The 26,957-nt window shown below is 38.5% G+C and overlaps 1 protein-coding gene across 3 annotated transcripts in view; it reads left to right on the forward strand.

Annotated features, from left to right (window-relative positions):
* Window positions 1-26,957, forward strand: part of rcan3 (regulator of calcineurin 3) — a 47,376-nt gene that overhangs the window by 1,676 nt on the left and 18,743 nt on the right. For 2 of the 3 annotated variants that reach the window (XM_028000486.1, XM_028000487.1), the window contains exon 2: window positions 142-389. In XM_028000486.1, the coding sequence (XP_027856287.1) occupies window positions 180-389 (210 nt within the window). In that variant the 5' untranslated portion in view covers window positions 142-179. Of the gene's footprint in view, window positions 1-141; window positions 390-17,045; window positions 17,478-26,957 lie in introns of those variants that run through there. The other variant, XM_028000488.1, reaches the window with a different exon arrangement.

Genomic DNA, 26,957 nt, shown 5'->3' on the forward strand with positions numbered 1-26,957 from the left:
GCAGCAGAATAACTGAAAAAGTAAAACTTTGGTTTAAAAACCTGCTGCAAAATCAACTGAATCTGATAAAATGACAAATCAGTTTTTTTCACCAGTTCCTTCTCACTTTCACACATTTTAATCTCTTGTTTTATTTTCCAGCTTCAGCAGCAAATAAAATAAAAAGGAAAAGATCCAGGATGCTGCGGGAGAACTTTAAGGCCTGGAGCAACGGGTCGGAGGCTTACAGCAGCGATCCCGATGAGGATGAGGAGGAGGAAGAGGACATGGTGTTCGGCGAGAGCGACCAGGATGGCGTGGCGGACGAGATGATGGACCTGAGCGACCTTCCCACCGCACTCTTCGCATGCAGCGTCCATGACACTGTGTTTGAGGAGGACATGCACAGGGTGAGCCGCTGCTTTCTGCTCCACATTTCTGACAAGTGTGTGTGTGTTGGGCGTGAGGGGGGGTGCACGTGTGTGTGTGTGTGTGTGTGTTTGTTTGAGTCAGTGCATCAATTTATTCATGTTTGAGTCATCTCTTCTGCTGCTTTAGTCGATCCAAGATTGAAAATCCCAGCAACACGTGCGTGGTGTTACTCAGAGCTTATGCTCCTGTCTCAAGCTACCCTGCTGAACACACACACATACACACCCACACACCACTGCACACACACCTGATGCTGCTAAAATTTATTTAGCAGGAGGCATGAATGCAGGTCAGCGGATTACAACATGACTTGCACAGAATCACAAGCCACATTCAGGGCTTAAACCATCTGTCATATGGTGACTGATGGATATCATTCCACCATCAGCCCAGGCTGCATGCTATTCATCACCAATTATGTCTGTGCTGTAGATTTCTCTGCAGGCGTCGTGTACAAACCCACGCACATGCATGTTGCAAACCGATTTCTGCCTCTTGAGGATGTTTTTTTTTGTCACAGCTTGATCAAATTCCTGAAGCAGGAAGCTTTGGGATCATTGGATCCCATTTTCTGGAGGAGGATGCAAAAGAAAATACTTGTAATTTTCTGCCCTCTAATCTAATAATGCTGTCCTGAGATTCGTCATCCTTCCTGCTGGCATCCTTAGACCTCTTCTCTTTCCGTCAGGTCCATCCGTCTCTCCAGCTCGCCTCCCGCATGACAATATCTCTCGTTAACTTTCCTCCTCCTCTCCTTGATTGATCCACTTTTTATTGAAATACAAAGCAGAAAGGCTAATTTTGGCTCTTGCACAGAATCCCTTTAACTGAATCACTCTTGCTTTGTGAGGTTGCTGTTTGTACGCCCGTTGCTCCCAGCCGTGGCGCCCTCCTCTCCCCCGTTCCCTCCGCTTGTTTTGCCTTCTCACTTCATTACGATTCACGCTCCGGCTTTTAAGTGGAAATGACGCCCACACACACTTCAGATAGAAACATGTCAATGGAGAATGCTCTGTATGTTTTAGTCAAACAAGCTGCTCTAAAAATAGAACCTGAGACATTTATTCAAACTTGGTAAATGAGGACAGCAAGCAGGGATGAGAAATTTAAAAACACTAAATCTTTTTACCGAATATTTTGGTTTAGTATCTAGTGAAAAAATCTTGGAATAAGACAAACCGAACCAGTTGAACAGGCAGATTATTTTACTTATAAAAAGAGATTTTTCACATTTTTGATTGGAATAATCTGACATTAGGTCAATATGAAGGAATTACTGACTTAAAACAAGCTACCTTTCTGTTAGTTTTGTCTTATCTTAAGTATACTAAGACAAAAAAAGTACTTGGTAAGATTTGGTGTTTTGCAGTGAGGACATGCAGTTGAAACCAGAAGTTTACATACACCGTATGAACAGACACATGCACTTCATTTTTCTCACATCTGAAGGTAAATCAGACCAAACTTCTCTTGTTTTTGGCCAGTTAGAATCACCTGAGCCTCCTTCCAGAGTGGTTTGACGACTGGACGTTCCCATCATGTCTGTGAACCGGATTTGTTCAGCTCCACAAATCTCTAACTGATATCTTGACTCATTTATTTTGTTGTGTCAAACAAGAAAACAGTTTGTTCCAGGAGTGACCTAAAATCCACCCTATTAACTCAGATGTGTCAGTTAACCTTACATAAAGCTGTGATGTCATCATCTGAGATAATAATCATCCTGTGTAAACTTTTAATTTTGAAGATGTTAAATAGTAGATATGTGACATACTCTCTCTTAGTCTAACCGACCTAAACAAGAGAGGTTTTGTCTGATTTAACTCCAGACAGCAAAAAAATAATAATAATAATTTTTTTCAATTATTATTTCTGCTTTAAAGTGCAAAAGAACATAATGAAGATGTTTTTGGCTTCACTCGTCTTCCTCACGTAAACCCTCTCAGAGACTTCAAAGCTTTCCTGTTTGCTAAAACATGACATTTAGTCCATTTCTTCTGTGATGAGCGAGAACATTGCAACCTACATATTCTGTTTGTTTTTTGTTGTTGTTGTTGTTGTCTTTGGGCTCTTGGCTTTCTTCCAACACAGACATTACCTTCTGTGTCTACTCTCAAAAGGCTGCATGCAGGCAGGAGGACGGCCTGTTTCTGTAATCACACTCTTTTAGAGGGAGGAAGTGAAGGGAGGGGCAGGCGGCATATGGGAAGGAGAAAGTGCCCCTGCGTTTATCAGAACTACTTTGCACACTTTGTGTAAAAGCCTTTTTACTTTCTTTTGCATCGGCACAGTTTTATTGCAGCTTTTTCTTCCCTTGACCTGCTTTGAGCTGAAACATAGACGCCCTTGAAGTGCTCTATGTTCCAGATCCCGCATCATCCCAGTGATAAACATGGGGCTGTTGCTTATTTATCCATTTACATGAACTCAATACAGAGTTGCAGCGCAACACATAATAACTTGAATTATGAGCAGGACCTTGATTATTTTTTTTCTTTCCTCTCCAAAATTTTATATAAATCTTGTGGTTTTAGTTTTGTAGTGTTTCAAAAGAGTCAAATCTCTGGATCTCCACAGATTTTGGGAAAGTTTCTTTTACAAAAAGACGTAATTTTATTTTATAGTTAATAGATTTTTTTTGTGATGATTTGTGCTATCTAGTTGTATTTTAACTAAAAGGTAAATTCATTAATGTCTGTCCAAAACTTTAAAAAACCAGAAGTTTATCCACACTAGAAAAAAAAAACATGCACATTTTTCCCTCACTGCCTAAAGGTAAATCAGACCAAACTTCTCTTTTTATAGGTCCGATAACATTATCAAAATTATTTCTATTTGCTAAATGCCACAATTATGAGAGAAAGAGTTCTTTCGTGATTTATTTATTAATGTCTTTAAGATCTTAAAAGGCAAAGGTGTGTATGGTGGCCTATAAACCTGACCAGGTTCCACTGGTTCTGTCAGGGGGAATGGACCAGAACTTCAGCAAATTATTACAAGACATTTGTGGAGAAAAAAACCCCAAAAGGTTTCATACAGTTCAATGACAATGCTACAAAACACTGAGGAAATGTGTGTAAACTGAGGGGGGGGGAGATGAATGTCTATTTATTTAGTGTATGTAAATTATTGATCTCCTTTATATTTTATAGCAGACTTAATTAAACATTTTCTGTGTCTTAATTTAGGATTTATTGTGTTCCTTATTTCCAGCATAATGCATCATCCCCGTAATGTACCACTGCAGCCGGTGTTAATTCTGATTTGGACATGATGGATCCACAGTAAAAAGTAAGCAAGCATGAGAGGAAAAAAAGGTGTTTGAGCAGAGTAACAAGCCAAGGAGGTTTCTGTGTTTGCTGAGACGAAGGTCAGAGATGCCATTATAAATCGTTCTATACAGTACCGGTGTATATCAGGCCTAATCAGCGCTGAACAAAGCTTTCAGTGCAGCTCCTGCTGCTCTCTGGCTGAGCTTTGCTTTGTCCACAATCAGAGCAATCAACCAGCTGCAAGTGTTATGCAACATGAAGGTGTTGGTTTTTTAATCTTACAGGCAATGAAAATCCAAAGTATTTCCAATTTAAACTCATATATATATATATATATATATATATATATATATGTATTCTAACAAAAGGAGAAAAAATGTATACAATATAAGCTCTCTATTTTAATTTAAAAAACTTCTGTCGATACAAATGTCATCCATCCATCCATCTTCTTCCGCTTATCCGGGGTCGGGTCGCGGGGGTAGCAGCTTCAGAAGGGAGGCCCAGACTTCCCTCTCCCCAGCCTCTTCTTCCAGCTCTTCCGGGGGAATCCCGAGGCGTTCCCAGGCCAGCCGAGAGACATAGTCTCTCCAGCGTGTCCTGGGTCTTCCCCGGGGCCTCCTCCCGGTGGGACATGAACACCTCACCAGGGAGGCGCCAGGAGGCATCCTGACCAGATGCCCCTCAACTGGCTCCTCTCGGTGTGAAGGAGCAGCAGCTCTACTCTGAGTCCCTCCCGGATGACTGAGCTTCTCACCCTATCTCTAAGGGAGAGCCCAGACACCTTCGGAGAAAACCCATTTCGGCCGCTTGTATCCGCGATCTCGTTCTTTCGGTCATGACCCAAAGCTCATGACCATAGATGAGGGTGGGAACGTAGATCGGCCGGTAAATCGAGAGCTTCGCTTTTTGGCTCAGCTCTCTCTTCACCATGACGGACCGGTACAGCGCCCGCTTGACGGCAGACGCTGCGCCAATCTGCCTGTCAATCTCCCGCTCCCTTCTTCCCTCATTCGTGAACAAGATCCTGAGATACTTGAACTCCTCCACTTGGGGCAGGACCCCCCCCCCCCCCCCCCCTCACTTTTACACGTTACAGCTGTATATTTGGCGCTCACTGTTCTGTAAATATTTTTCTCTTGAAACGTTGATGTTTTCTGAAGGCATGTGAGGAGCTGGACTGCTCTGGTGGGCGTTGTGATGTCTGATGACGCAGCCCGCTGTACGTACAGTTATCGAGCAACACAGTAAGAAGACTCCGGCACAGAATGTTCCTGAAACCTTGGGAACTAAAAGTAGAAAGATAAAGGATGTGAACAGTGAGAAAGTGACTGTGTGTGTGCATCTTATAAATTTATGTATGCGTGTGTGTGCATGGACAGTAGTAGTGATGTGTTTGCATGTGTGAGACTATAATCTATTTTTGGGTGTCGGTCCTTGGTGGGGGGAGAGCGGGTGCTTGGCAGACTGAAGGTCAGACATAATGCGGTGGAGAGTGAGCGAACGCCTCTGGCCTCCTGCAGCGGCCTGGATATTATTCTGGTGTGCCGAGCGACCCACTGTGCTTATTTTTCCTTTATTTGTTACCTACAAGAAAGCAGAAAGCAATTTCAGCCAAGTTGACAGCAGTAGATGGAACAATGCGACTAAACCGAGATGACGACCTTTTTTTTTTTCTCTCTCTCGCTTCCAGCAGTGCGATTAATAATGGTCACTATCTGCGGAGCATGAATCCTTTTTTAATTAAAGATGTTTTGCTGAAGATAATTAAAGTGGTTAAAGCAAATGTGATCTCTAGTTCCGACTATTAAGGTGAAACAATATTCACCTTAATCATATGCGTCAAAGCAGCCTAATGAGTTTAGTTTGCAGAAGGGACATTTTTGAACATCCATTAAAAAAACACAACTGAAAGAAAAGCTTGCAGAACAAAGTCGAAATTAATTTTGCATGGATAAAATAAAACCAAGATACTTTTATTTTCATTTTGAATCACTAATCAGGGTGTGGGTGTTTATCGCATCGTTTATCATTATTCATGAAACGTATTCTAGTGAAAACAGAATTTGGATTTATAATTGTCAAGATAAAAATCAATTATTGATTGTAAATTTTAAAGAAAAATTAAAATATGATCAGAAATGTTTGCATCAGCGTATATCAGTAAAAAAATATGATTAAGTGTCGTTTTGTGATAGAAATCACACTTTTTTTTAAATAAGCGGAGTCCTAAAGAAGTTTGTTTCAAATAAAAATATTTTTCTTGTGGTTGTTGTGGTGGCATGAATGATGTGCCATGCAGTTACTTAAATAAGAAGTAATAAATAGTTTGTTATTGCGATAGTGCCACAAAATATCTCAATAAAACTCTTAGTAAATATCGCCCACCCCTATTGTTAAAACCAAATGGTGTGCAGCGTTGTGAAAAAGTATTTATCTTGTACACTTTCTTCAAACTCAGTAATCCATAACTTGCATTCCTGCTATTTCTCGACTCTGGTAATCTTTGCCCGATATGAAAATTGCTTTGATGAGCTAAAATCTGACAAAACGGCAAAAACAGAAGAAACCTGTAAGTAAGCAAAACTCTTTTCCACAGCGTTATAGATTAGACGCAGGGAGAAGATAAGAATAAAGCAAAGTTCAGCACTGCATCAACGGTACGTCCTGTAATGGATTTTAAATGTCTGCTGCCTGGACTCTGTGTGTTTCTTCTCACGCTTGTTTATTTCCACTGGAAAAACACAAGTTTGCATAAAACAGGACGGGACTGTCGAACGCTTCAGCTCTAGGGAGTGTGTTAGCATAGCCAAAATTGTACTTAAGTAAGAGTAGCATTACGTCAACATGTTTTATATATGTAAAAAGTAGCCAAGAAATTAGTCAAGAGTAAAAAAAAGTATTTGATAAAAGGTCTACTCAAGTACTTATAACCGGTAGTTATAGTCAAATTATCTATCATTTCATTTTTAAAAATTATGTCATGAGATGGACCAGAATCTAAAGTTATGTGGAAGTGTTGGTATTTTAAAGATCAAAATGAAAATAATTTATATAAATAATATAATTACAGAATAACAAAATCAGGCAAAAGATTGTTTTTAAATTAATTTAACAAAAACTACAGGTGTGTGTCTAGTCAAATTTTGGCTACAACAAAACGACAGAGTACCAGATACTTTACTCAAGTAAAAGTACCAATACTTTGTAATAAAGTTACTCAAGTAAAAGTAAGAAGTACAACGTAGTAAAAATACTCCTAAAGCAAAATTTTTATTTTTTTTTTTACAAAATGTTACTCAAGTAAATGTAACTAGTTACCACCCAACCTCAGCTTCATCTGGTACTGAAATGCAAGGTTGATACACAATAGTGGGAGAGTAATAAAAAATATCACCGTTTTGAAATATCTCCTATTTCACGGCTCATCTATAAAACTTAGTAATGTTTAAAACCCATTTGTTGAAAGACGAACATATTCACATCATTATATTTGTTTCCTGCAGCTGTTTTCCACCCTCACATATTACAACTTATTTTTAAGATATTATTTCTGTCTCTTTGATGTTCTGACTGTTTTTCTTCAGGGCTGTTTTGGTTAAAAAAAGGATGGTTTGTCTTCCACGGACCCACACTCCCACTGCATGTAAGGGGCTGATTATAAAACAGCAAGATTAAGGATGCTGCCTAAGCAACTGTGAGGTTTGTTCTTTGTCATGCCTCTGTGATGCTATTTAAATCAAGATTATTTTGTGTTTCAATCAGTCCTAAAAAAGGTAAATCTTCTGTGGGCGTGCTCAAAAATAGCACTACAATAAAACCATCAGCTCTTATTTAACAGATGCCAAGAATAAATGGACTCTAATGAATTGAGACATAAATGCAATCATCCAGTCCATGAAATTGAAAAATGTTGCCCTGGTGATTGCTTTTAGGCATGAAAGAGGAGAATTAAGGAGCTGAAATAAACCCACAGTGAACGGCAGGCTGTGAGTAATAATTGACAAATTCTGGCTAAGCATGTTTTTCTTCTTTCTGTTTTGGCTGTAAATATGCTGTAAAGGCCAACATATCTAGATATATTCTTCCACTTTGTTAACTTTGATTATAGTTTTAGGTTTTGTTTAGTCACACCAGCTTGCTGCTGTTATCTTTTTGTCACTGAGGTTGTTTTTCCAGGCATGTTTATCAGGAGAGAGGCATTTAAATCAATTTCTGCCACTTGTCTCGTACAGAAAAGAACTATTGATGGTGTAGTGATTTTTTTATTTCTTTCCTCTCTCTTCCCTCTTGTGTTTTTGCCGTTGTCACCCTTCTTGCAGATGGAAAAACAGTCATGCGTGTCGATGATTCAGTTTTTGTTTATTTCTGTCTCTCCACCAATCTTTCATTCACGTTATTTTCCTCCTTTTATTCACTGTCATTTAAGTCAGACTCTTTGCGTCTCTCCACAATGACTCACCGGATGTCAACTGTTGTTCTAATCTGGCTGTCCTGCCCTTCCTTTGAATGCTTTGTATGCATTTTCGTTTGTGTAAGAAAATACATTTTCTATATTTGGGATTTTACATAAAATGACGACAACTGGATGGAGCTGCAAGCTGCATATGTTCTTAAATGTATAAACATTATTTGGTTGCTTAGGTGTTGCATATTCTCTTAATATTTAAAAATGTTTTCATATATTCTATACATGGAAACATTTTTAAATTTGCTCTAAAATATCTACTTCAGTTAAAATACCCCTGCTGTTTAAGTTCAGAGTATTATATTAATATTGATTATTTGTTTTTATTAGCACTGTGGTTCAATCCAAAGAGAACAAAGCTTAAATTAGCGAAGCTTTAACTGTATTTGTCTCAGTTACATGTGGAAGCTGCAGCTTAATTGGTATTTACTGTTCATTAGTGCTAAAGTTTTCACTTAAAGTCTGCAGACTATATTTTCCAAACTCACTACTTGAGCTCATCAATTCCAAATATAGATGTTTAATACTTTTCTCATCCTCTGGTAAAATTCCTTCGAGTTCTTTCTTCTTCTTTGTTTGCTTCCTTTGGAAAATGGGACACATTTCTCTGAGCTTTGTGTTGTCTCGGAAACTCAGAGACGGCCTCAGGTCCTTTCATGGCCAACTTGCATTTCTTCTTTGTTGGTTTTTGTCATTGTAGCTGCAGAGATGTTTGCATGCGGGTCGGAGAGTGTGCCTCAGCCTGTACAAAGATTTGACCTGATTTCTAAGCAAAGCAATCAGTGGGACCACCGGCACGTGTCAGTCTGTGATTCTCCCCCCACCCCCACGCTCTCACAGCTATAAGGCAGCTCATCTCTGCAGCTCCTAAGCTGCTGGACCGAGTTAAAACGGCAAACAGCTGCTGGTGGCCCACCAGATGTGGGCTGTGAACCAGAAACATACTATGCTGTCAGTTCCCATGTTTCAGCCGAGTTTGTGATGACTGTAGGTGAAACAACATGGATGACACAGATTTGTTTGAGTTCTGATCCAAAACCTCAAAAGCACTCGCAACCCTTGAACTTTTTTATTATTCTGTCATGTTGCAACATAAACTCACGTTTTTACGTTATTGGAATTTTATTTGATTTATGAATTCAGCTCTGGAAACAATTGAGACCACTTTAAATGACCAGTTTCTCTGATTTTACTCTGTATCGGCTTATGTTTGAGTAAAATGAACATTGTTCTTTTATTCTATGAACTACTGACAACATGTCTCTGAAATTCTAAGCAAAAATGTTATATATAGCAGAAAGTTGGAAATGGTCAAAATAACGAAAAAGATGCAGAGCTTTCAGTCCTCAATGCAAAGAAAACAAATTCATATTCATTTAGAAACAACAAAACTAAAGTTTTAACTCAGGAAGAGTTCAGAAATCAATATTTGGTGGAACAACCAGGACGTTTTCAATGGGGTTCAGTGCAGTGGGCTCTTCATTTTATCCAGATCTGGATAAAATGCTGCATATTTTTTCTGGATTCATTTGCATTCAATTCCACTTATTCAACACTTCTGCTGAAATTCCAGCTCCAGGTTTTTCGCGGTATGTTATCCACAAATGTGAGATTTTTGTTCATTTTTATTTGTTTCCTCAGACTCAGTCAGATTGGATGGAAATGTCAGTGAACATCAAATGTTAAGCTTTGCCAAAGAGTTTTATTCAAATCTAGCTCTTAACCTTTTGAAGCATTTTCTATATTATTACGCTTTGATCTAATCAAACTTATTGTTGCTTTTGCTGTATAATATCAGCATACTCGTGGTTGTCAGTAGCAACCAGCCCTGTCTTTTCTGGCGTACCTCAGGTCTCTGTGCTTCTGTTTGTATCCCAGCTCTAAAACTGGGATATAACAGAAAACCTTCCTCCCAGCCCCAACAGCATGATGCTGCCTCCACCATGTTTCACCATGGAGATAGTGTTTCAACCGATTCCATATGTTTTGTGGGTATTTATGTGGTTTATGTCTGAATGAAAATTAGATTAAAATGCACAATGCATTGGGTTATATTTACATGTATTGGAGTAAACACATGCCACATTTTTATTTTGAAAGCCATTCATAATTTTACCTCTCAGTTATGCACCGTGTGACTGGAAAAGTAGCTAGAATTCATTTATTATTTTAAACTGAAGATATGTTTGAACCAAAACACTGTTTTGTGCACTTTTTGCCAAATTGATTTTTCTTTTCTTTTCGTTTTTTTGCCTGAACCGTCTTTTGGCAAAAAATGACTTGAGCCATTATTTCAGGAAGGTGACTATTTCTGAAATTAGATTAATTTTTAGGCCCTTAAATATTAATTAACTAGGAGAATTTTAGGGAAAGCATCTGTGAACCTCTTATTTATTTATCCTAAAACCAAATAATTGCAATAATTGTTTTTGTGTAGCTGGACACAGAGCTTTTCTGTGTTTAGATGTGGTTGCTACATGATGTCAAAATCAACATTTTTGACATCCCATCTTCCAGCCGTCCGCTGAGAAACGCTTAAGGCTTTAAAGCAGAGTTTATCTCTCTATGTTTGTTGATTTCGGCTGTTGAATGAAGCTGGAAGTATTCACGCTGACTCATGTGCTCAGCAGAAGCACACTGACGCCTTGTTTTTGTCTCTTTCTCTTCTGTTTTTCTCTACTTTTTAGTCCTTCTATGGCTGCGCCGCTCATCAACCCCGCACTTACTCACCTACGCTCTGTAGATGTGTCTCTCTGCCCCGTAGACATTCTTTTATCCTCCCATCCCTCTGCCTCCCCCTGGCTCCCTGTGCCTTTACTTGGCTGCTTGCTTTATAAATAGCTTGGCCTACATTACAGCAGCTGCATTGGCGCTGGCACCGTGAGTTGGTTTGGCTGGGCCAAGTGAGGTAAGGAGAGGCTGGTATCAGAGCGATGGAGAAAGCACAATTTCCTGTGTTTAGGTGTGTTTGGGTTCAGCCTCTTGAAGACCACAGGAAGCGCATACCTGCAGAGAGTCTCTGCCTTTCTGCAGCTCTCTGACTCTGAAGCTAGTTTTAAAGGTTATTGTGTTCATTTTCAGCTTGTTTTTACAGAAAGATTTGCATATTTGGGTTTTTTTTTATTAATTTTGTCTGTTAAATAAAAAATGCTTCATTGTTTCCCCTGATGCTTTGTTCGACTTTGCGTGGATTTGCATGTATGTGAGCACCATGATGATGCATAAATCAGAGCAGCATGATGATCCACTGCCCTGATTTTTCCCCCCTCCTCTGCAGAGCCTTGCTACAGACTACAAATTCTGCTTGCATCTCATCCTTTGAGCGTCTCTGCTGCATTCCTGCTTTCTTATTCTCTGTTTGTGCATGTCATGCACGCTGCAATATATACATTTCTACCATTTTTAAAGACACAATCCTTATTTAAGGAGCATAAACTCACATCTGTGGTGTGATATTTTTATTTCTGTAGATTTAGTAAAAAGACTCTTGCTTTAACAGCTTCAGTTGTGGGTTAGCTACGGCTTAGGCAAATGGATTATACTTAAGGGAATGGTTCTATTTTAGGAAATGTACGTTAGGGGTGCTGCTGGTCAGTTTTTATTTCCCTTGGCAGAAGCTGGCTTGATATATATATGTATATTTTTACTCCTCAAAGTGTTAGTGCCATCTTATAGGTAATGCAAATTTGAAAGATTATAATTGCTAAATTTAGCTTATAAGAAAATGTAAAAAGTATTTTAATTTATTACATTTCTTAAAGATGCAGTCTTCAAAAGGTACCTGAGACATAAAGAAAATGGTTCTGTAGGTTTTTGCTTTAGTTACATTTTTATTGTATGCCTTCATTGCTTTCTGGATCATGATAATAAAAAGTTCACTTGGGAAATCTGGACATTCTTCAGCCAAACAAGATGTTATTAACTCTGGGGGATCCCAAGAGCTTCCCACAGCAACGGTGATCTACAGAGGACTCCTGGTATTTGTGGGATTTAGGAGCCACAACTTCCTGTACATAGGGGAGATCTGCAAATACTCCCCTTTAAAAACACTTATAACTGTCTATTTTAATAGTTCAAACTCAAAATATGCTTTCATACGCACAGTGGAAACTGCCTTAGCACTACCACAGAAGCTAATATGTACAGTCTTCCTTTTTTTTTTTTTTTATTGGGGTACAGTCAATTAGCGCCATGGAAAAGGAAAGTTGCTCCTGGATTGGCTTCTGTGCAAACACCAGCTCGTAAAAATGTGCAAATAAACATAAATTTGTTTAATGGAAACACAGCAAGTTAGAGAAAAACTCATACTGTTTGCTAAGACGTTTTTGTGCTAGGATGAGGTGGTTTTTCAGCAAACCAAAAACTGGAATGGCAACACTTTTTTGCATCACGCTGGTTTGTACACAGCAGCAAAATACTTATTTGTAGACACTGGTTTATAAAGGGCTTGTTGCTTCAATACCAGAATAATGTCTACTGTGGCTTTGTAAACAAACTTATTCAGTGTGATTTTAATTTCTTATGCAATGGAAACACTGCAGTTGCAAAATATATATATATATATATATATATATATATATATTTTTTTTTTTTACAGTCAGAATATCGAAAAAGTTTAGCACACATTTGTAATGGAAACTCAGCAGCACTGCATCAAGATAATACTTTTTCTTTTGTATATTTTAGATTTGCTCTATGGAAAAATCTGCAAATAATTTTCCATGAATAATCTGGAGTTTCCTTCCACAGAAAAATCCGTCATGAATAGACAAATCCACAAAAATACTGAACTCTGAATAAGCGGAGCTTCACTGTGTATTTCCTTCAGTCAGTTCTGGGTCTATCCTGGAATCCTAAACTTAATTTTGTGGTCAGAATTCAGACAGCGCTCCTACATTTATGTATACAAAAATCTCACAGGCCTTACAAGCATTAATGGCATCCGTACTCTACTTGAAATGCTGCGGAATGTCCTAAGAAGTCATTAGTCTTGTTCAGACCCATGTAACACACCACTAGGGTTCGACAATCACTTAAGCTTAATTTCAAAGATACAAAACAATAAAAGTTAACTAAATGATATGTGATTGTTCCCTACATTACCTTCTCAGCATGCTTTTAGTGACACAAACTGTTAGATAACGTCCTTAGAATGAGAATGCATCTCTAGCTATCATGAATTTTACGTGAAATAAAATAAATCAGGATATTACAAAATGACAAACACCATCCATGCTGGTGCGATGTTTTTATTTACAGCCCGTCCCTTGCCACCATTGCGCCACACAGGGCATTGCATTCTACTTTGCATTCCTCTGATCGGTTCTGTCGCACCTGATAAGAACAATTGATCACCCAGGATGATGAAGCACTTTTCTTTCTCTCTGGCCTCATTCTCAAAGCCCTGCTGTTCCTCTTCTTCATTCACAGTTCTTTGCACAAACAAAAGAATACTTCATGCCTCCTGTCTGCTGAAACTGTTACAAGCTGTGTTAAGCTAGAAAATCAGGTCATGTTGTTCTTGTTTCACCAAAAAAACGAAATAAAATTGAAGAACAATCTCAGTATGCCAGCCTGTTAAAAAAATCTCTCTGCTTGAAACCATACGTCAGTCCAATAGACCTGGTGTTTTGCATAATTTTACCCAATGTAAGAAGAAGTCAGACTGTGGAGAAAACCTATGGAAAGCCATTTTGTTTTCATGAAGCAGCAGAGCTGTTCATCCCTGCTGCTGTACAGCAGATAGAAATTAATATGTCAATTCACGGGTTTCTGCACTTTTATACTGAAGTTCAAGTTATTCATCAGGAGTTCACCTCTGAATGGCACAATAAACAAAAACAAAAGAATAATTTTAGAGTGGCCTGGTCAATGTCCAGCCTTAAATCTGCTTGGGATGATGTGACAATAAATAAAACAGGCAGCTGAAGCTCAGACCCTCCACCAACATGGCTCAGATAAAGATTGTGTGGCAAAAATTTCTCCAGTGATTTAAGACTTGATAGCAATTGTTGCATTTTTATGATTTTTTTTTCCCATAAATAAATTACTCAAAACTGCTTTTTGTGTTTACTCAGGTTATTGCTATATGATAATGAAGTTCATTTGAAACAAACAAGAAGCCACTGCTCTTTGTGCCACTCTACAGTCTCTGCTGAACAGGCTAAGCTAGACTGCATTGGATAAAATTGAAAAAACCAGGATAACTGACGGTGTTTACTCAGATTGAGGACTAAAATTGCAACATTTATTACATTTTCAGCTGCTGCAGTTTGCTGTCACACTCTTCTGTGTAAACGATCCAAACCATTTGAAAAACATGTTCTCCTCCTTGCCTGTGGGGGTGCTAAACCAAGAACTATTGCAGAAAATGACACAAAAACCTCAAAAAATAGCCAGGGAACGAGTGCAACTTCCTTCTTCGCAAAATGTAAACAGAAATGGAGTAGCGTCATATTTTAGCGGTTGTAGGATTTCTCTTTTGTCTTTGGGAAAAGATTGCAAGTCATTTCTTCTGCGAGGTCTTGACATGCTAGCGTTTGTTTTGGTTGTATGCCCTGTGCTATAGTCCGCTTAATGCATTTGGAACGATCTCCAGTTCGCTTGACGTTCACATACGGACTTGAACCGCACCAAAGTTCAACTTCAACCGAACCGAGATCTCCCCAAACAAGTAGAATTTGATTAAACTGGACTAAAGATGGCTGGTATGAACGCACCCTCAAAAGCAGCAAACTTAGAGGATGATGGTCCAAGTTTTTATGCACCAGGAAGCTTTTCTTTCACTTAGGTTTCTCCAGACTTTGAATGTTTGTCCCTAACCTTTATAAAACTTTGTCCCTATATGGCATACATAAATGATCAGAACCTTTGACGAGCTGGAGGCTTCATTATCCTCCAAAAACAGAGAGGATTTGAAAGTAAAGATGACACTGTCGCACTGCTTTGTTACCTCTGAGCGCATGATTAATGAGCTGTGAGAGGGCTTTGGAAAGAATGTCTAAACCTGTCGCATTACATCCACCGTGCTGCCTTTTCACGGCGCAGAGAATTGAAGAAATGAAAAGATTTCCTCCCAGGAGAGGAAGAATCTGACGGCGCTCTGCTTGTGGGAAGACGTGTCGCACTTCCTGATGTGTGCGGCCAGTTTTGCCATTTACAGGCAGATTTTTCCAAACTGGAGTGACTGACAAATCGTCTGCTGGAGGCGTGTCACGGTCATTTGCACATATCTTCCTCATGTTCTCTGTCTGCTCAGTTTGGACGCTGCCTAACACACAAGAAGACATAAATAACTCTAACCGCTTAGGGCCTCAATATTAATGGCTCGTGGAGACTTAGCTGTCTCAGCTGCTTGAGCAATTATTATTATTATCGTTATGAAATGAAGGGCTGGTAAGAGAGATGATCTCAGTGATGCGGAGGAGACATGGATTGTTATGCAGCTCTGTAATGGGTTTGGGAATTTTTGGAATGATTGTTCCTCCGCTGTATTGGAAACTCAGATTAACAGGATAATGAAGGGAACACAGTTCATCTAAAATCAACAATCCAGCTAAAGAAGAGCTTGAAAGATGTTCTTTCAAAGATTCCACCTCTGAATCATAACAGAGAGAAAATTCACACACCTGTAATTTGGGTTTTAGTGTCATCAACCACTTTTAGCATGCAGCACATTTACACGACTGCTGATCATTTCGTTTTTCTGATACCTCAAGCTGTGTCAACTGCAGTTATAAAGCGTCACATGCGCTGTGTTATGCAATTTTGCCTTTACAGGGGGAAGAAACGTTCATGAGGCTGAGCAGTTCTGACAACGTAGCTAAAGCTGTGGTTCAATATGATGATGCAAGAGAAAAAAAATAACTGAAACTTAAAGTTTCTTCATGTAGAAAGGTGCAAATCTTATAGAGAAAAGTTTAATTCCTTTGTGTCCTTTTAATGTATGCTTATGTTCAAAAGCAAGGTCACATTTTTATTCTTTTTGCTTTACTGGATAAACATGTGAAATGACTCTAAAGCGCTACACCAAGGAATTTAGAGGAAGCTAATGCTAAACGCTAACTTAAATTCAAATTATATCTACCTCTAAAAGACTACAAACCTCAAACATCAGTTTAATTTTGATATGCTCTATAATTTCCTTAGATATTGTGTATCTTGTTTTTTATTGTTCGTGTTTTGTTTTTATTTGTTCCTATATGTTTCTTGTTTGATGTAAAGTTATTAGGGGGGAAACAGACAACTTGCGGAAAGGAAATGGATCTGCTGCGTAAACAGTTTTCGCCCCCGTCAAAATAAGAGCATGAATATAAATGTTCAACTACGTGAAGAATTATTTTGTGCCTGATTTCTCTGGGAACAATTGCACACCACACTTTTCAGATTTTTTATTTGTAAAGACACTTTGTGTTGATTTTTGCCTAAAGTCCCGAAAGTGGAAAAAATTGGTTTATGGTTGCAACATGGCAAAACTGGACAAATTTCAAAGGGTGTGAATATTTTATTTTCGATATTATAAATATTACCGTAACACTAAGAAAGGTTTGTTTTTTTTTAAATACAAGAATAAAGTCATAAAAATACAAGTACAAAGTAGTATTATTAGAATACAGTCATATTCGATTATTATCTTTATATTCTCGAAATATTGTGACATTATTGTCACAGATTTACATATGTTCTCTTAGTATACTGCGTTGGAGTCCAAAATGTGTTTTTTTTTCTTTTTGGCAGCTTAAAAAAGGCTGATTTAAGGCAGCAGCCTCTCAGCTGTTTTATTTTGAAGCTGCGCCATTTCTTAATTTATTACTTCAAATGTTTGCGCCACATTTCTCCGCGCAGCAGCCCTGAAAACATAAAACGGTAATAATAACAAGATGAAGCGGAAAAATCCGGACGGTGAATTCTGCAGTGCGCCCTGCTCGGATCGTCGAGCAGCAAGCAAGCTCGGTATGGTGGCGTAAACCCGGACTAACGTAAGGCTGATGATGACGTCAATGTGGAGCCAGAACCGGGGGGAGAGGGGAGGGCCGGAGAGGGAGTGAGATCTGTCCGGCTGCTGCAGCATCACTCTGAGCGGCGCTTCAGTGCAGTGAGGAGTCCGGCTGCTGCAGCTCTCCGTCTCTCTGGACGCTACCTCAGCTCCTCCCGGAGGAGAGCGCTTTCTCTGCGACCCGCTGGCAGGAACGAGCAGAGTTTTGGCTCCGTTGCGTTTTTCCTACCAACCACACAGGGGAATGCCATCCATAAATATGAAACTGGAGATGGTGACCATCATCGCCTGCGAGGTAGACACCGAGGTGTTTACGTCAGACAAAATGCAGGTACGCTCCGCATCCTACACATTGCGACCCAAATTGTTGAGTTTGCCCTTAGCTTTGCGGCTGTGCACCAGCTGCTGCTGCTGCATGCTGCCCTATAGACGCATGCATGTCTTGGTGACGTTGAATGCAGCCCCCCCTTCAGACGAGGATTTTTATCAATGGGATCCGCAGCTCTCCAAGACGCACCGACGCCGCGCCCCCTGCACGGCGATGAATGAAACGCGAACACGGAGAGTGTTTGGTTCAATTCTCTGAATGCGGAAGCCGACGTGGCTTTGCGGGACAAGTGTCAGCGCTGGGAAAAGATGGATTTGATATGGATAGTGGGATTTATGAAAGACGCATGCAGGGGAAAGAAATGGGGTCGGTTTTAGACGCAGTAGAAGACAGAAACACACACACACACACACACACTCCTTTCCTCCCCCCTCCTGTCTTGCTCTGCCCTCCCATCACAGCAGCATTGCAGGTGCACCACCAAAAAACTGGCATATAAAGGAGAGGTTGTGTAAACTGCTGTATTATTGCAACAGTATTAATATAATCCATATTCATCATTATGAATAAAGATTGATTTGGTGTGAGGATTATCTAAACCCGAACACCTTTCAGCTTTATCTGCAGCTACGATATTGAAATCGCAGAGGATTGCTTGCATGCAACTACATTTTGCATTCATATTGACCAAATAATATCTTTAAGCATTTGGAATGACTCTCTCTGCCCTTGATGCCCCTGCAGATTGTGGTGTCATGGAAACCAATGGAGCATCATGATGATACAGATGGAGAAAAAGGAAAATGTGGTTTAATTGAAACCAATGTCTCTTTATTAAAAATACAGCAGTTGCATGTTTTCCCACTGTCCCTAATCACAAATGGAAGATTAGAGAAGCAGCTGCAGGTAAAGCTGACCCTATGTGAATGTTTTAACTTCTGCAACATTCCACTTTATAGCTTTTTAATGCAACTTATTACTCGCTGTAGATTACGTCAGTGCTCCGATTCAAATTCAGACCTCGGCCGCCTTGTTTGTCATTTTTCTGGCAGCTGCGTGTGCTTCTCTAGTTTGACACATTCGCTCCTTCTGTTCAGGATGTCACGAGCTTGTTGTTTGATGGGAGTGAAAATATCTGGAGCGCACAAACAACGGGTGCTGACCACTCACTGTGCGTTCTCCCGTTGAGCCCGGCAGCTGCTGCGTTCGTTCCCAACTCTCATTACTGCCCCAGTCCACTTCAGAGCGGCTGATGCGAAAGGCACCAGTGGGACAGCGTGCGCGTTTTTTTTCTTTTTTAAGACCGATCTGAGTCATTGTAGTCAGGATTGGCCTGAGAGGAGAGAGAGAATTAAAGAAAAATGAAGTTAACTCAAGTTTCAGTGTCTATTATCGTCACTAAACCCTCCTGTTCATCCACCTGTTCCAGATTTAGCCCAAAAAGTAGAAGCCTGTGGACAATTAAAAGAGCAGACAGAGGGCTGACTTTCTAAAAGGCGTAAAGAACACCACTAATCCTGGTTTCTGGCACATAGTTGGCGATGGAGAGATCTTTGGAAGAGGACAGATTAAAACGGCGCACATTGGGACGTCGGTTTGAGCTCACCTCGCTGTCAACCTGCTGTATTTTCTCATGATCTCACCCCATCTGAGGCTCCTTTTAGGGCTGCAACTAACAATTATTAATAAATATCGATTATTTTTGATGAATAATCGACTAATTGGAAAACAAAATGGAAAGATTCTGCAGATTTTTTTCATTTAAATTCATTAAACGATGCAAATAAACAAATAATTCAACTCTACTTTTAAATATGAAAACAAACACTTCTAATGCCTAAAATGCTTTAATAGAAAACATTTTTAGTGAATACTTATTTGAAGCAAAAGAAGAATATACTTCTAGCATCAACATGTGGAAACTCAGCTCTTTCTACTTAACATGAATATAGTAATGGGCTAATCTGTTTAATCTGATTAATTGGACAGCAAAATGTGCTTAGTAGATTAGTTTTCAACTAAAACTAGGCCTGTTACAGCAAATTTATGCTGGACGATGAATTGTCCCAGAAGTTATTTTTGTTTTGAAACTATTTTTAATTGATATAATGATGCAATGCATAATAATGAAATGATTCTAATGGATATTTAACACTGCAGCTGGGAGGCATTTTAAATATCCAAAAAATATAAACAAAACAGAAACAATAAATAAAATGAATTATGAAGTCTTTGTTAACAAAATTTTCCACCAAAAAAGAAGCTAGCTGAGAGCAAAACACCAGACTGAAGACTTTTACCGTCTAGTTTTTGGTAGGAAGGGAAAAACAATAAAAACAGTAAATCCCGCAAATGGAAATTATTGACTTGGTTTTAATTTATCATGTGATTAATTGATTTATTGCAACAGCCCTAACTAAGACTAATCAGACTTTTGACTAATTTGTACCGGGTGAAGCTAAAGCTGTACAGTTTTGGCTTAATTACTGCTACTGCTATGCTTTTTCAGCAAATTGGCCTTTTTGGAGTCCGTATACTCCAGTTAACGATTAATCAGTTACTAAATTAGTTAATTAGTTGATTCATCGCAATTAATTCGATTAATCAGCTCTGCTCCTGTGTTTATTAATGTGATGGCTGAGGATGGACAATCAGAGCCGGTCTGAGGTTTGCTGCTATATTTAGATCTTCCAGGGAAAGATTAGGCGTTTGTTTCTTGAATGGAAGGAAAGCAAATAGCCGAGTTTAAAATTAGCAGAGATGCCTTGTGAGTGGCCACGGTTCTGTGGAGCCATTGTTTTGACACCGGTGAAGCGGCTTGGCTCAGTCCCTGCTGTTTATATCATCAACGAGCCGAACGGAGCGGTTCTGGACTGAACAGGTTGTTTTTATGCAGTAACCCCAGAGCTGGTGGCACCAGTCAGAAGAGCTTTGTTCTTTCTGCTTTAGGGAAGTCATAGCGGCGGCTCAGTTTGTTGTCGTGTTGAGTGAGACGGGAGCTGACGACGGAGGCCGTCATGTTTGTCACAACACTAATGTTACCTGGAAAATGTGCTGGCATCAGCAGATGACGGCGCAGGACAAACTGTGAAGGTCACTGCATGTTGGCAGGCGGTGGATCTGTGACGGAGCACAGGCCACATGCATGTCGTTATGGTTACGGTTAAATCTGACGTCATCTCAATAAATTAACGTATCATGAAAAGGTAGATTAATACAAATAAAATGACAGTTGTAGCCCTCGTTGTCATGGATACGTCTGTCTGCGGCGGCTCTTGCAGCTCTGACTTCCTCTGCAGTCTGCACCTTGTGCCTCAAGACTGGACTCTTGGCTTTGCCTCTGCCTCACAACCCTTTTAGGGCTCTTGAATTTTTGTTGGTGTATTTCTTCCCTCCACTCAACTTTCCATTCATATGTTTAGCACTTTGTGGACAGCAATCCTTTTTGCAAATGTAGCTTCCCATCCTTCTGGAAGGTTTCGAAGACAAGCAGCCTTCCGCATGTTGTGTAGGCCATAACAATATATTTCTGCTGTAAAATCATTTTAACAGAAAAATAAATGATTTAAATAGTAAATTAATCTAAATTATGGTTACTTTTTGAATTATATTGCTGTAGCAAATTAACTTTTATGATTTTCAAATTTTTTAGGGCAGACTTGCATATCTTAGAGTGTGGCTCTAAAAAAACCCAATGAAATGTTTTTAATTATAAAGAAAATAAAGTAGTTTTAGCTTTTCTCTGCATTTCTATGCAAATTATGCAAATGAAGCATAGCAATAATACAAAGAACTTTTAGTAAATAATTGACTTCTTTATGTGCTTTATATATTTAGTGGAGGTTGTTTTGCATATTTATGGAAAGGACTCACAAAATATATATCTTTTTTCTTTTGAAAGTTAGAAAACGGTTCCAAATAGTGATAAATTTAATTTAACATCTTTAATCTTCAAAATAAAACATTTAATTTAGTGCATGTTTATTAAATTTGTCTACTTTGAGGTTCTTTGAATTGCAAAAAGTTGCTGACCCCTGCTTTAGATCCATTTATTGATTTACATTCCATATTTGCAAGGTTTTGGGTCCATTACTGACAAATAATTTATTTATAATTCTCCCTGTTTCCACCATAAAACCACTGCAAGCATAAGCAGGACGGCCATTTTCAGCTCCCACAAACTGAAGTTTTGTAGTAACACAGATGCAGTCACACGCTCCACACACACACACACACACACACACACACACACACACACCTCAACCACAACAGTGAGTCAGCGGACTTACAGGCCGAGAAACGTCTCTGTCAGCAAACACACGCACACACACCCCAACACATACACACAAACAACTCTTCACTGAAGACTCTGGAGAAAATTTCCGTCGACTCGGGTCACTCTCTGTTTGTCCTGCAACCTGTCTGTCTGTGTCTTCTTTCATATGTCTGGCTGTAATGATGTCACTTCAGACACAGAAGGAGTCATTTATTGACTTGTGTGCTGTTTGTTCAGTCAAACAGAAGGGATTTCTGCTGACATTTTTGATGCTATTTTCCATCTGTGCAGCTTTATATAAGATGACGGTAACCGTCCTTTGATAGTTGCTCTATTTGAGTTATAATAATGTTTTATCCTTTTAATGGAACCCATCAAAGCTAAGAAGTCTGTCCATTTTCAGCAGATAAACATATCAACATCATGACGCACAATGACGTGTTAGCAAAAATCTGATCAAACCAGTATTGTCGATTGAAATCGGATTTAGACTTTATTAAAGAAAACCAGAAATCAGTATCAGCTAAGACAAGCAAGATCCAATTGAAATTATATTTAATTCAAATTCAAAAATACTTAATTTATCCTAAATGGAAATTAATTTTCCATTCAGGATAGTTGTAACTCATATCAGTAAATTATCTTGCAAGAGTGATGCTGTGAACAGAAAAAATCTCCAGTAGCAGTCAGTTTTGGAGTTCAGAGGCCTCTGACTGAAGACACTGTTGCTGTATGACCTGCTAACAGCTAACATGTCCTGGATGACAGCTAATCCACGTCATTTGCTTTTGCTGCTCCTTTTTAAATCTCCATCTGACCGTCTGCATCCTTAAAGTGTCCAATTCAACTCCTCTGGCTTTAAAACTTCAGCTATTAATTGAGCTTTTTAGATTCTAATCAGCCGCTCCCAGTTTTAAAAACAAAATCTTGTTGCCACGGTTACGCATCGACTGCTGTACAGAAGTAAAAAAAAATAAAAGGAAACCAGAAATCCTTCCAGCTGCAACGAAAACCAGAGGCCAAAAGAAACCAAAAAGAGAATAAAAATTTACGATAAGAGTAAAACAGATTTCAAATTGTTTACCATGTTACAGTCTGGCATTTTAAAGTCATATTACTGGCTGTTAGGACTGTCGCAATAAATCAATTAATCGCACGATAAATTAAAATGAGCTCAATAACTTCCAGTTGCAATACTTATCATTTTTCTCTTTTCTCTCTTTCTTCCTAAAACTGTATCATAAAAGTCTTCAGTCTGGTGCTTTGTTCTCAACTAAACCTTTTTGAAGGACTTCATAATTCATTTCAATTGTCGTTTCTGTTGTTTTTGTTTATTTATTTTATATATTTAAAATGTCTTCCAGTTCCAGAATTTAAAGTTTTATTGATATTTGGGATTTTGCATTATTATATTCCTCAAAAATATAATAATGCAAAACAACATCATCGTTTATTGCAATAACTTCTGGAACAATTTAATGTGCAGTAAAATTACTACTGGCAGTCGATGTATGATTAACTGATGTACATCAATTAATCATAAAGCCTTTTTAAATGTTAATAAAATTTCAAACCAGCCTTTAAAACTGTATTTTGTCGGACCCTGACCGGCTGTTTGGCGTTTAGCAGGATAGAGCCGATGTGCCCAGACGATTGCCGGTGTCGTGTTCGGCGCTGGAAGGAAACCAGATCTGGGTCTTGGCAGGGTTGAGCGATCCTGACTCTGAGCTCGGAGGCTCAGGTGTGCCCTCTCCTCTCGGTCCGGCCGCCGGGCAGGTGGAGAGGGGGAGTTCATGTTGGACCTGAAACCCTAGAGAAGCGCTGGGACTCATGTGTCAGATAAAGGGTTGGATCCGCGTCCGTTATGGTGACGTAGAACAAAAGGACCGTCTCCTGGATGGGGGGTCCGGTTACCATGTGACAAAAAGGCCTGCGCCGTAATCAGACAACTCTAGAAGGTCTTGCAATGGAAGGTAGAGTTCTGCTTTTAACTCAACAAAAATGGGGAAGGAGGAAATTTCGTAACTGGAGTTTATTGGTCTTACTCTGCACAAATATGTTTGTAATGAAGCAAACTGTAAACTAAAGATCACTAATGCAATTTTAAGTAGGGATCCATCAATAAATCAATCAGTTTTCTCTTGATCAATCATGATCGATTAGGGCTGGACAATAAATCAATAACAATATATGCTATATGTGATAGAATATTCAATACTGAACTATGATCTAGAACCACACAGCAAAAGGCTTAGCTACAGCCTTTTCTTAGGCAAAGAAAAGGTTTTAGCAATCCTAAATTTAGTAAAATAACATGATAATTATTAAAATGATCAGTTATGAAGTGCTTAATATTTATAGTAAACATTTTATTTGAGTTTTTATCTTATTTTATATATATTATTTATTGTATTTTTTTTATATTATATTTTCTTAGGCAAAGAAAAGGCTTTAGCTAAGTTTGGTGGAATCAACTTCCTTGGTTACCTAGCAACAGCTGGTTGCCAGGTAACTTGCCGGCAACAGTTTCACCCTAACCCTAACCCTAACCCAGCAATCAGGCAGAAACTTCTTAAAAAGGAGGAGATTAGGCAGTATGTATCCCTGTGTTCTTGGGTGAAACCTGTTCCTGTGGCATGCTCTTGCCTCGTTATGTGATGTTGTGTAACACTTTGCATTAGAGTCCCTCTAAAGTGCATGGGTCTGCGTGGGAGCCTGTTTTCATACTTGTATGTTAAGAGTGTCAAAGGAGAAGGTTTGCGAGCATGTGTCCGTTCAGGCCCACGCCTAAGTGCTGCAGAGGAGGAAAAGCTCCTGCCTCAATAAAATCCATAATGACCAAATTGGTGCTAAGAGGATTAATGTGTCCCCAAATACCATAAACTGATTTCAAGCTCCCTAATGTGGACACAAAGGCCTGAAGGGAATGGCAGCAGCGCCGGCGTGTCGGCCCCCTGTCGATACAGCTCCTTATTCAAGGTATTGATTCCACTGTAATAACACCTGCACTGTTTAGAGGCAGACAAACGTTTTTTTGTTGTTTTGCCATTCCCAGAGTTTGTATTTATTTCTAAATAGTAAGCCAGGGATGCAGGTATCAATCATTTACAGTTTATTCTAGCAGGTTTGCATTGCTTAGAGGAGTAAATTAAAATTTGTATTAAAAATTCAACATAGGCGGAGAGCTAGATTTTCTTGAACAGATAATGTGAAATTTTTGAATAATTCTGAATACATTTTTTATTTTTTGTAGTTATGGTATATTAATTTATTTTTCGGAGAGCTACACTGTGCAATGTAGATGTCGTAAGATTAAAAATATATTATAACCTTCAAAGAAGAATTAATATGATAATTTATCTTAAATATTTGTTCTGTTGGTTGTAGTTTTGTTTTAACTTATTTTATATAATGCGTATATTATATTACTGTATTTTTAATTATGTTGGGCTAGCAAGTTAGCATTTCTTAGAAGCTTGTTTTTTTTATTTAATATAAGTGGAGAGCCAAATTCTGTGCAGAAGATATTTTAAAACTATCTTAACCATGTGAATAAAACCTTCATTTTTTAATGATTTTTTATTTATATAGATTTATTTTATTCTAAAGTTAGTCAAATAAAATTATAATTATTAAAATTACCAGTTATGAAGGGCATTTTATTTGTTGTGTTGATTCTAGTGATTCTAGTTTTTACCTTATTTTATATATATTATTTATTGTATTTTTTTTATTATATTGGGTTTTGTTGTGACTGCTATATTTACTAAAAAAAATGTCAGTTTAATATGTAAATTACTGAACTTTCACCAAATTTAACAATTAGAGATATAATTATAGCTATAACGTAAACGTCTTTAAAAACAGGGAAGATAGTTTTGTTTTTGTTGCATTTTAACGGTGGGTGTTAATTATATTAAAATTCGATTATTGTTGCTGTTCTACAGGTTGGTAAAAACCATTGGAGTCCGAAAATCAAGTGCTGGAAACACCCTCATGCTTTGTTGTTGTTGGAAACGTTTGGCTGCGTTTCAGCAGAATGCAGACGGTCAGTCGTTGCTTACTCCAATGGAAAATTCGCTTTTAACTTTTAACAGTCATGGAAAAATCTCAAAATGTGATAAGGAAGAGATTGCAGCGAGAAAACTGCGAGATATTTTACCGCCTCAACAGTCTGCCTCCCTTGTGCTCCCACCAGTTTAGTTACCGTTCCTCCCTTTTTAAGGAGATCAGTAATTAAACACGAGGCTCCAAATTGTTAAGAAATTAATTTCTTAATAATTCCAGCAGAGTCTATTTTGGTATAGTATTGTTACTTGGCGACCTAGTTTTTGTGATTTTCACCCAAATCCTATCCAGTGGTGAGGGTCTGGATTAAATTGAGATAAAGACACGTGCTTGACTTTAGCGCAGAATAATTTACAGGGGGAAAAAGAGAGAAAAGAATAAACCTTTACATCTCAGCTGGGCTCAGTTAATCAAATTGTGTTGAGCTCAGAATGGTGTAGTTCAGGATCCTGGTTTAAACAGGTGAATTGACAAAAATAGAGAATTGTAAATTGATAATTACAACTAGCTAAGGGAATAGCTAGTTGTCATTATGTAGAACTTTAGCTGGTAACCCTCATTACAACTCTAAAAGGTTTTTAATTTCACTGCAGTTTGTTTTCTTTTGTGGGTTGAATTTTAATGAATGTGACTCAAATGATCCACATAGAGGAGATACTTGAAACAAAAGACCAACAAGCTGAAAAACACAACAGTAGAACCTGAGAGCTTATCAGAGACTCTAGTGAACACAGTTTGTGTAGATTAGAGTACATTTACTGTTGTGTTTACTGCATTACAGCAACAGGGATCTAAAAGTCTGCAGTCGGTGGTCTTTGCACCTTAATAAAACGTAATTATACCTTCAAAAAGACGGAGAAAGTGACTGTATTTGTAACCGCATAACAATGAATTCCTAATTTATTAGAAGGCAGTGGTATCATTGTAATTCACCCTCATTTCAACAGAAATGAAGGGTCAAAAGTGAAACAACTACATTGAAAAATAAGAAATGAATCAGAAAAATAATCATAAGAAACATTAATTATAGTAATTATAAACAAATACATTGCCAAGAGATGGTAAGAGATGTTATAATATTCCATAATCTTATAAATAATAAATAACAGTGACTCAAGAGTAGAGCTCTGAGGAACCCC

This window comes from Xiphophorus couchianus, chromosome 19 (genome assembly GCF_001444195.1).
Source record: "Xiphophorus couchianus chromosome 19, X_couchianus-1.0, whole genome shotgun sequence".
Taxonomy (NCBI): Eukaryota; Metazoa; Chordata; class Actinopteri; order Cyprinodontiformes; family Poeciliidae; genus Xiphophorus; species Xiphophorus couchianus.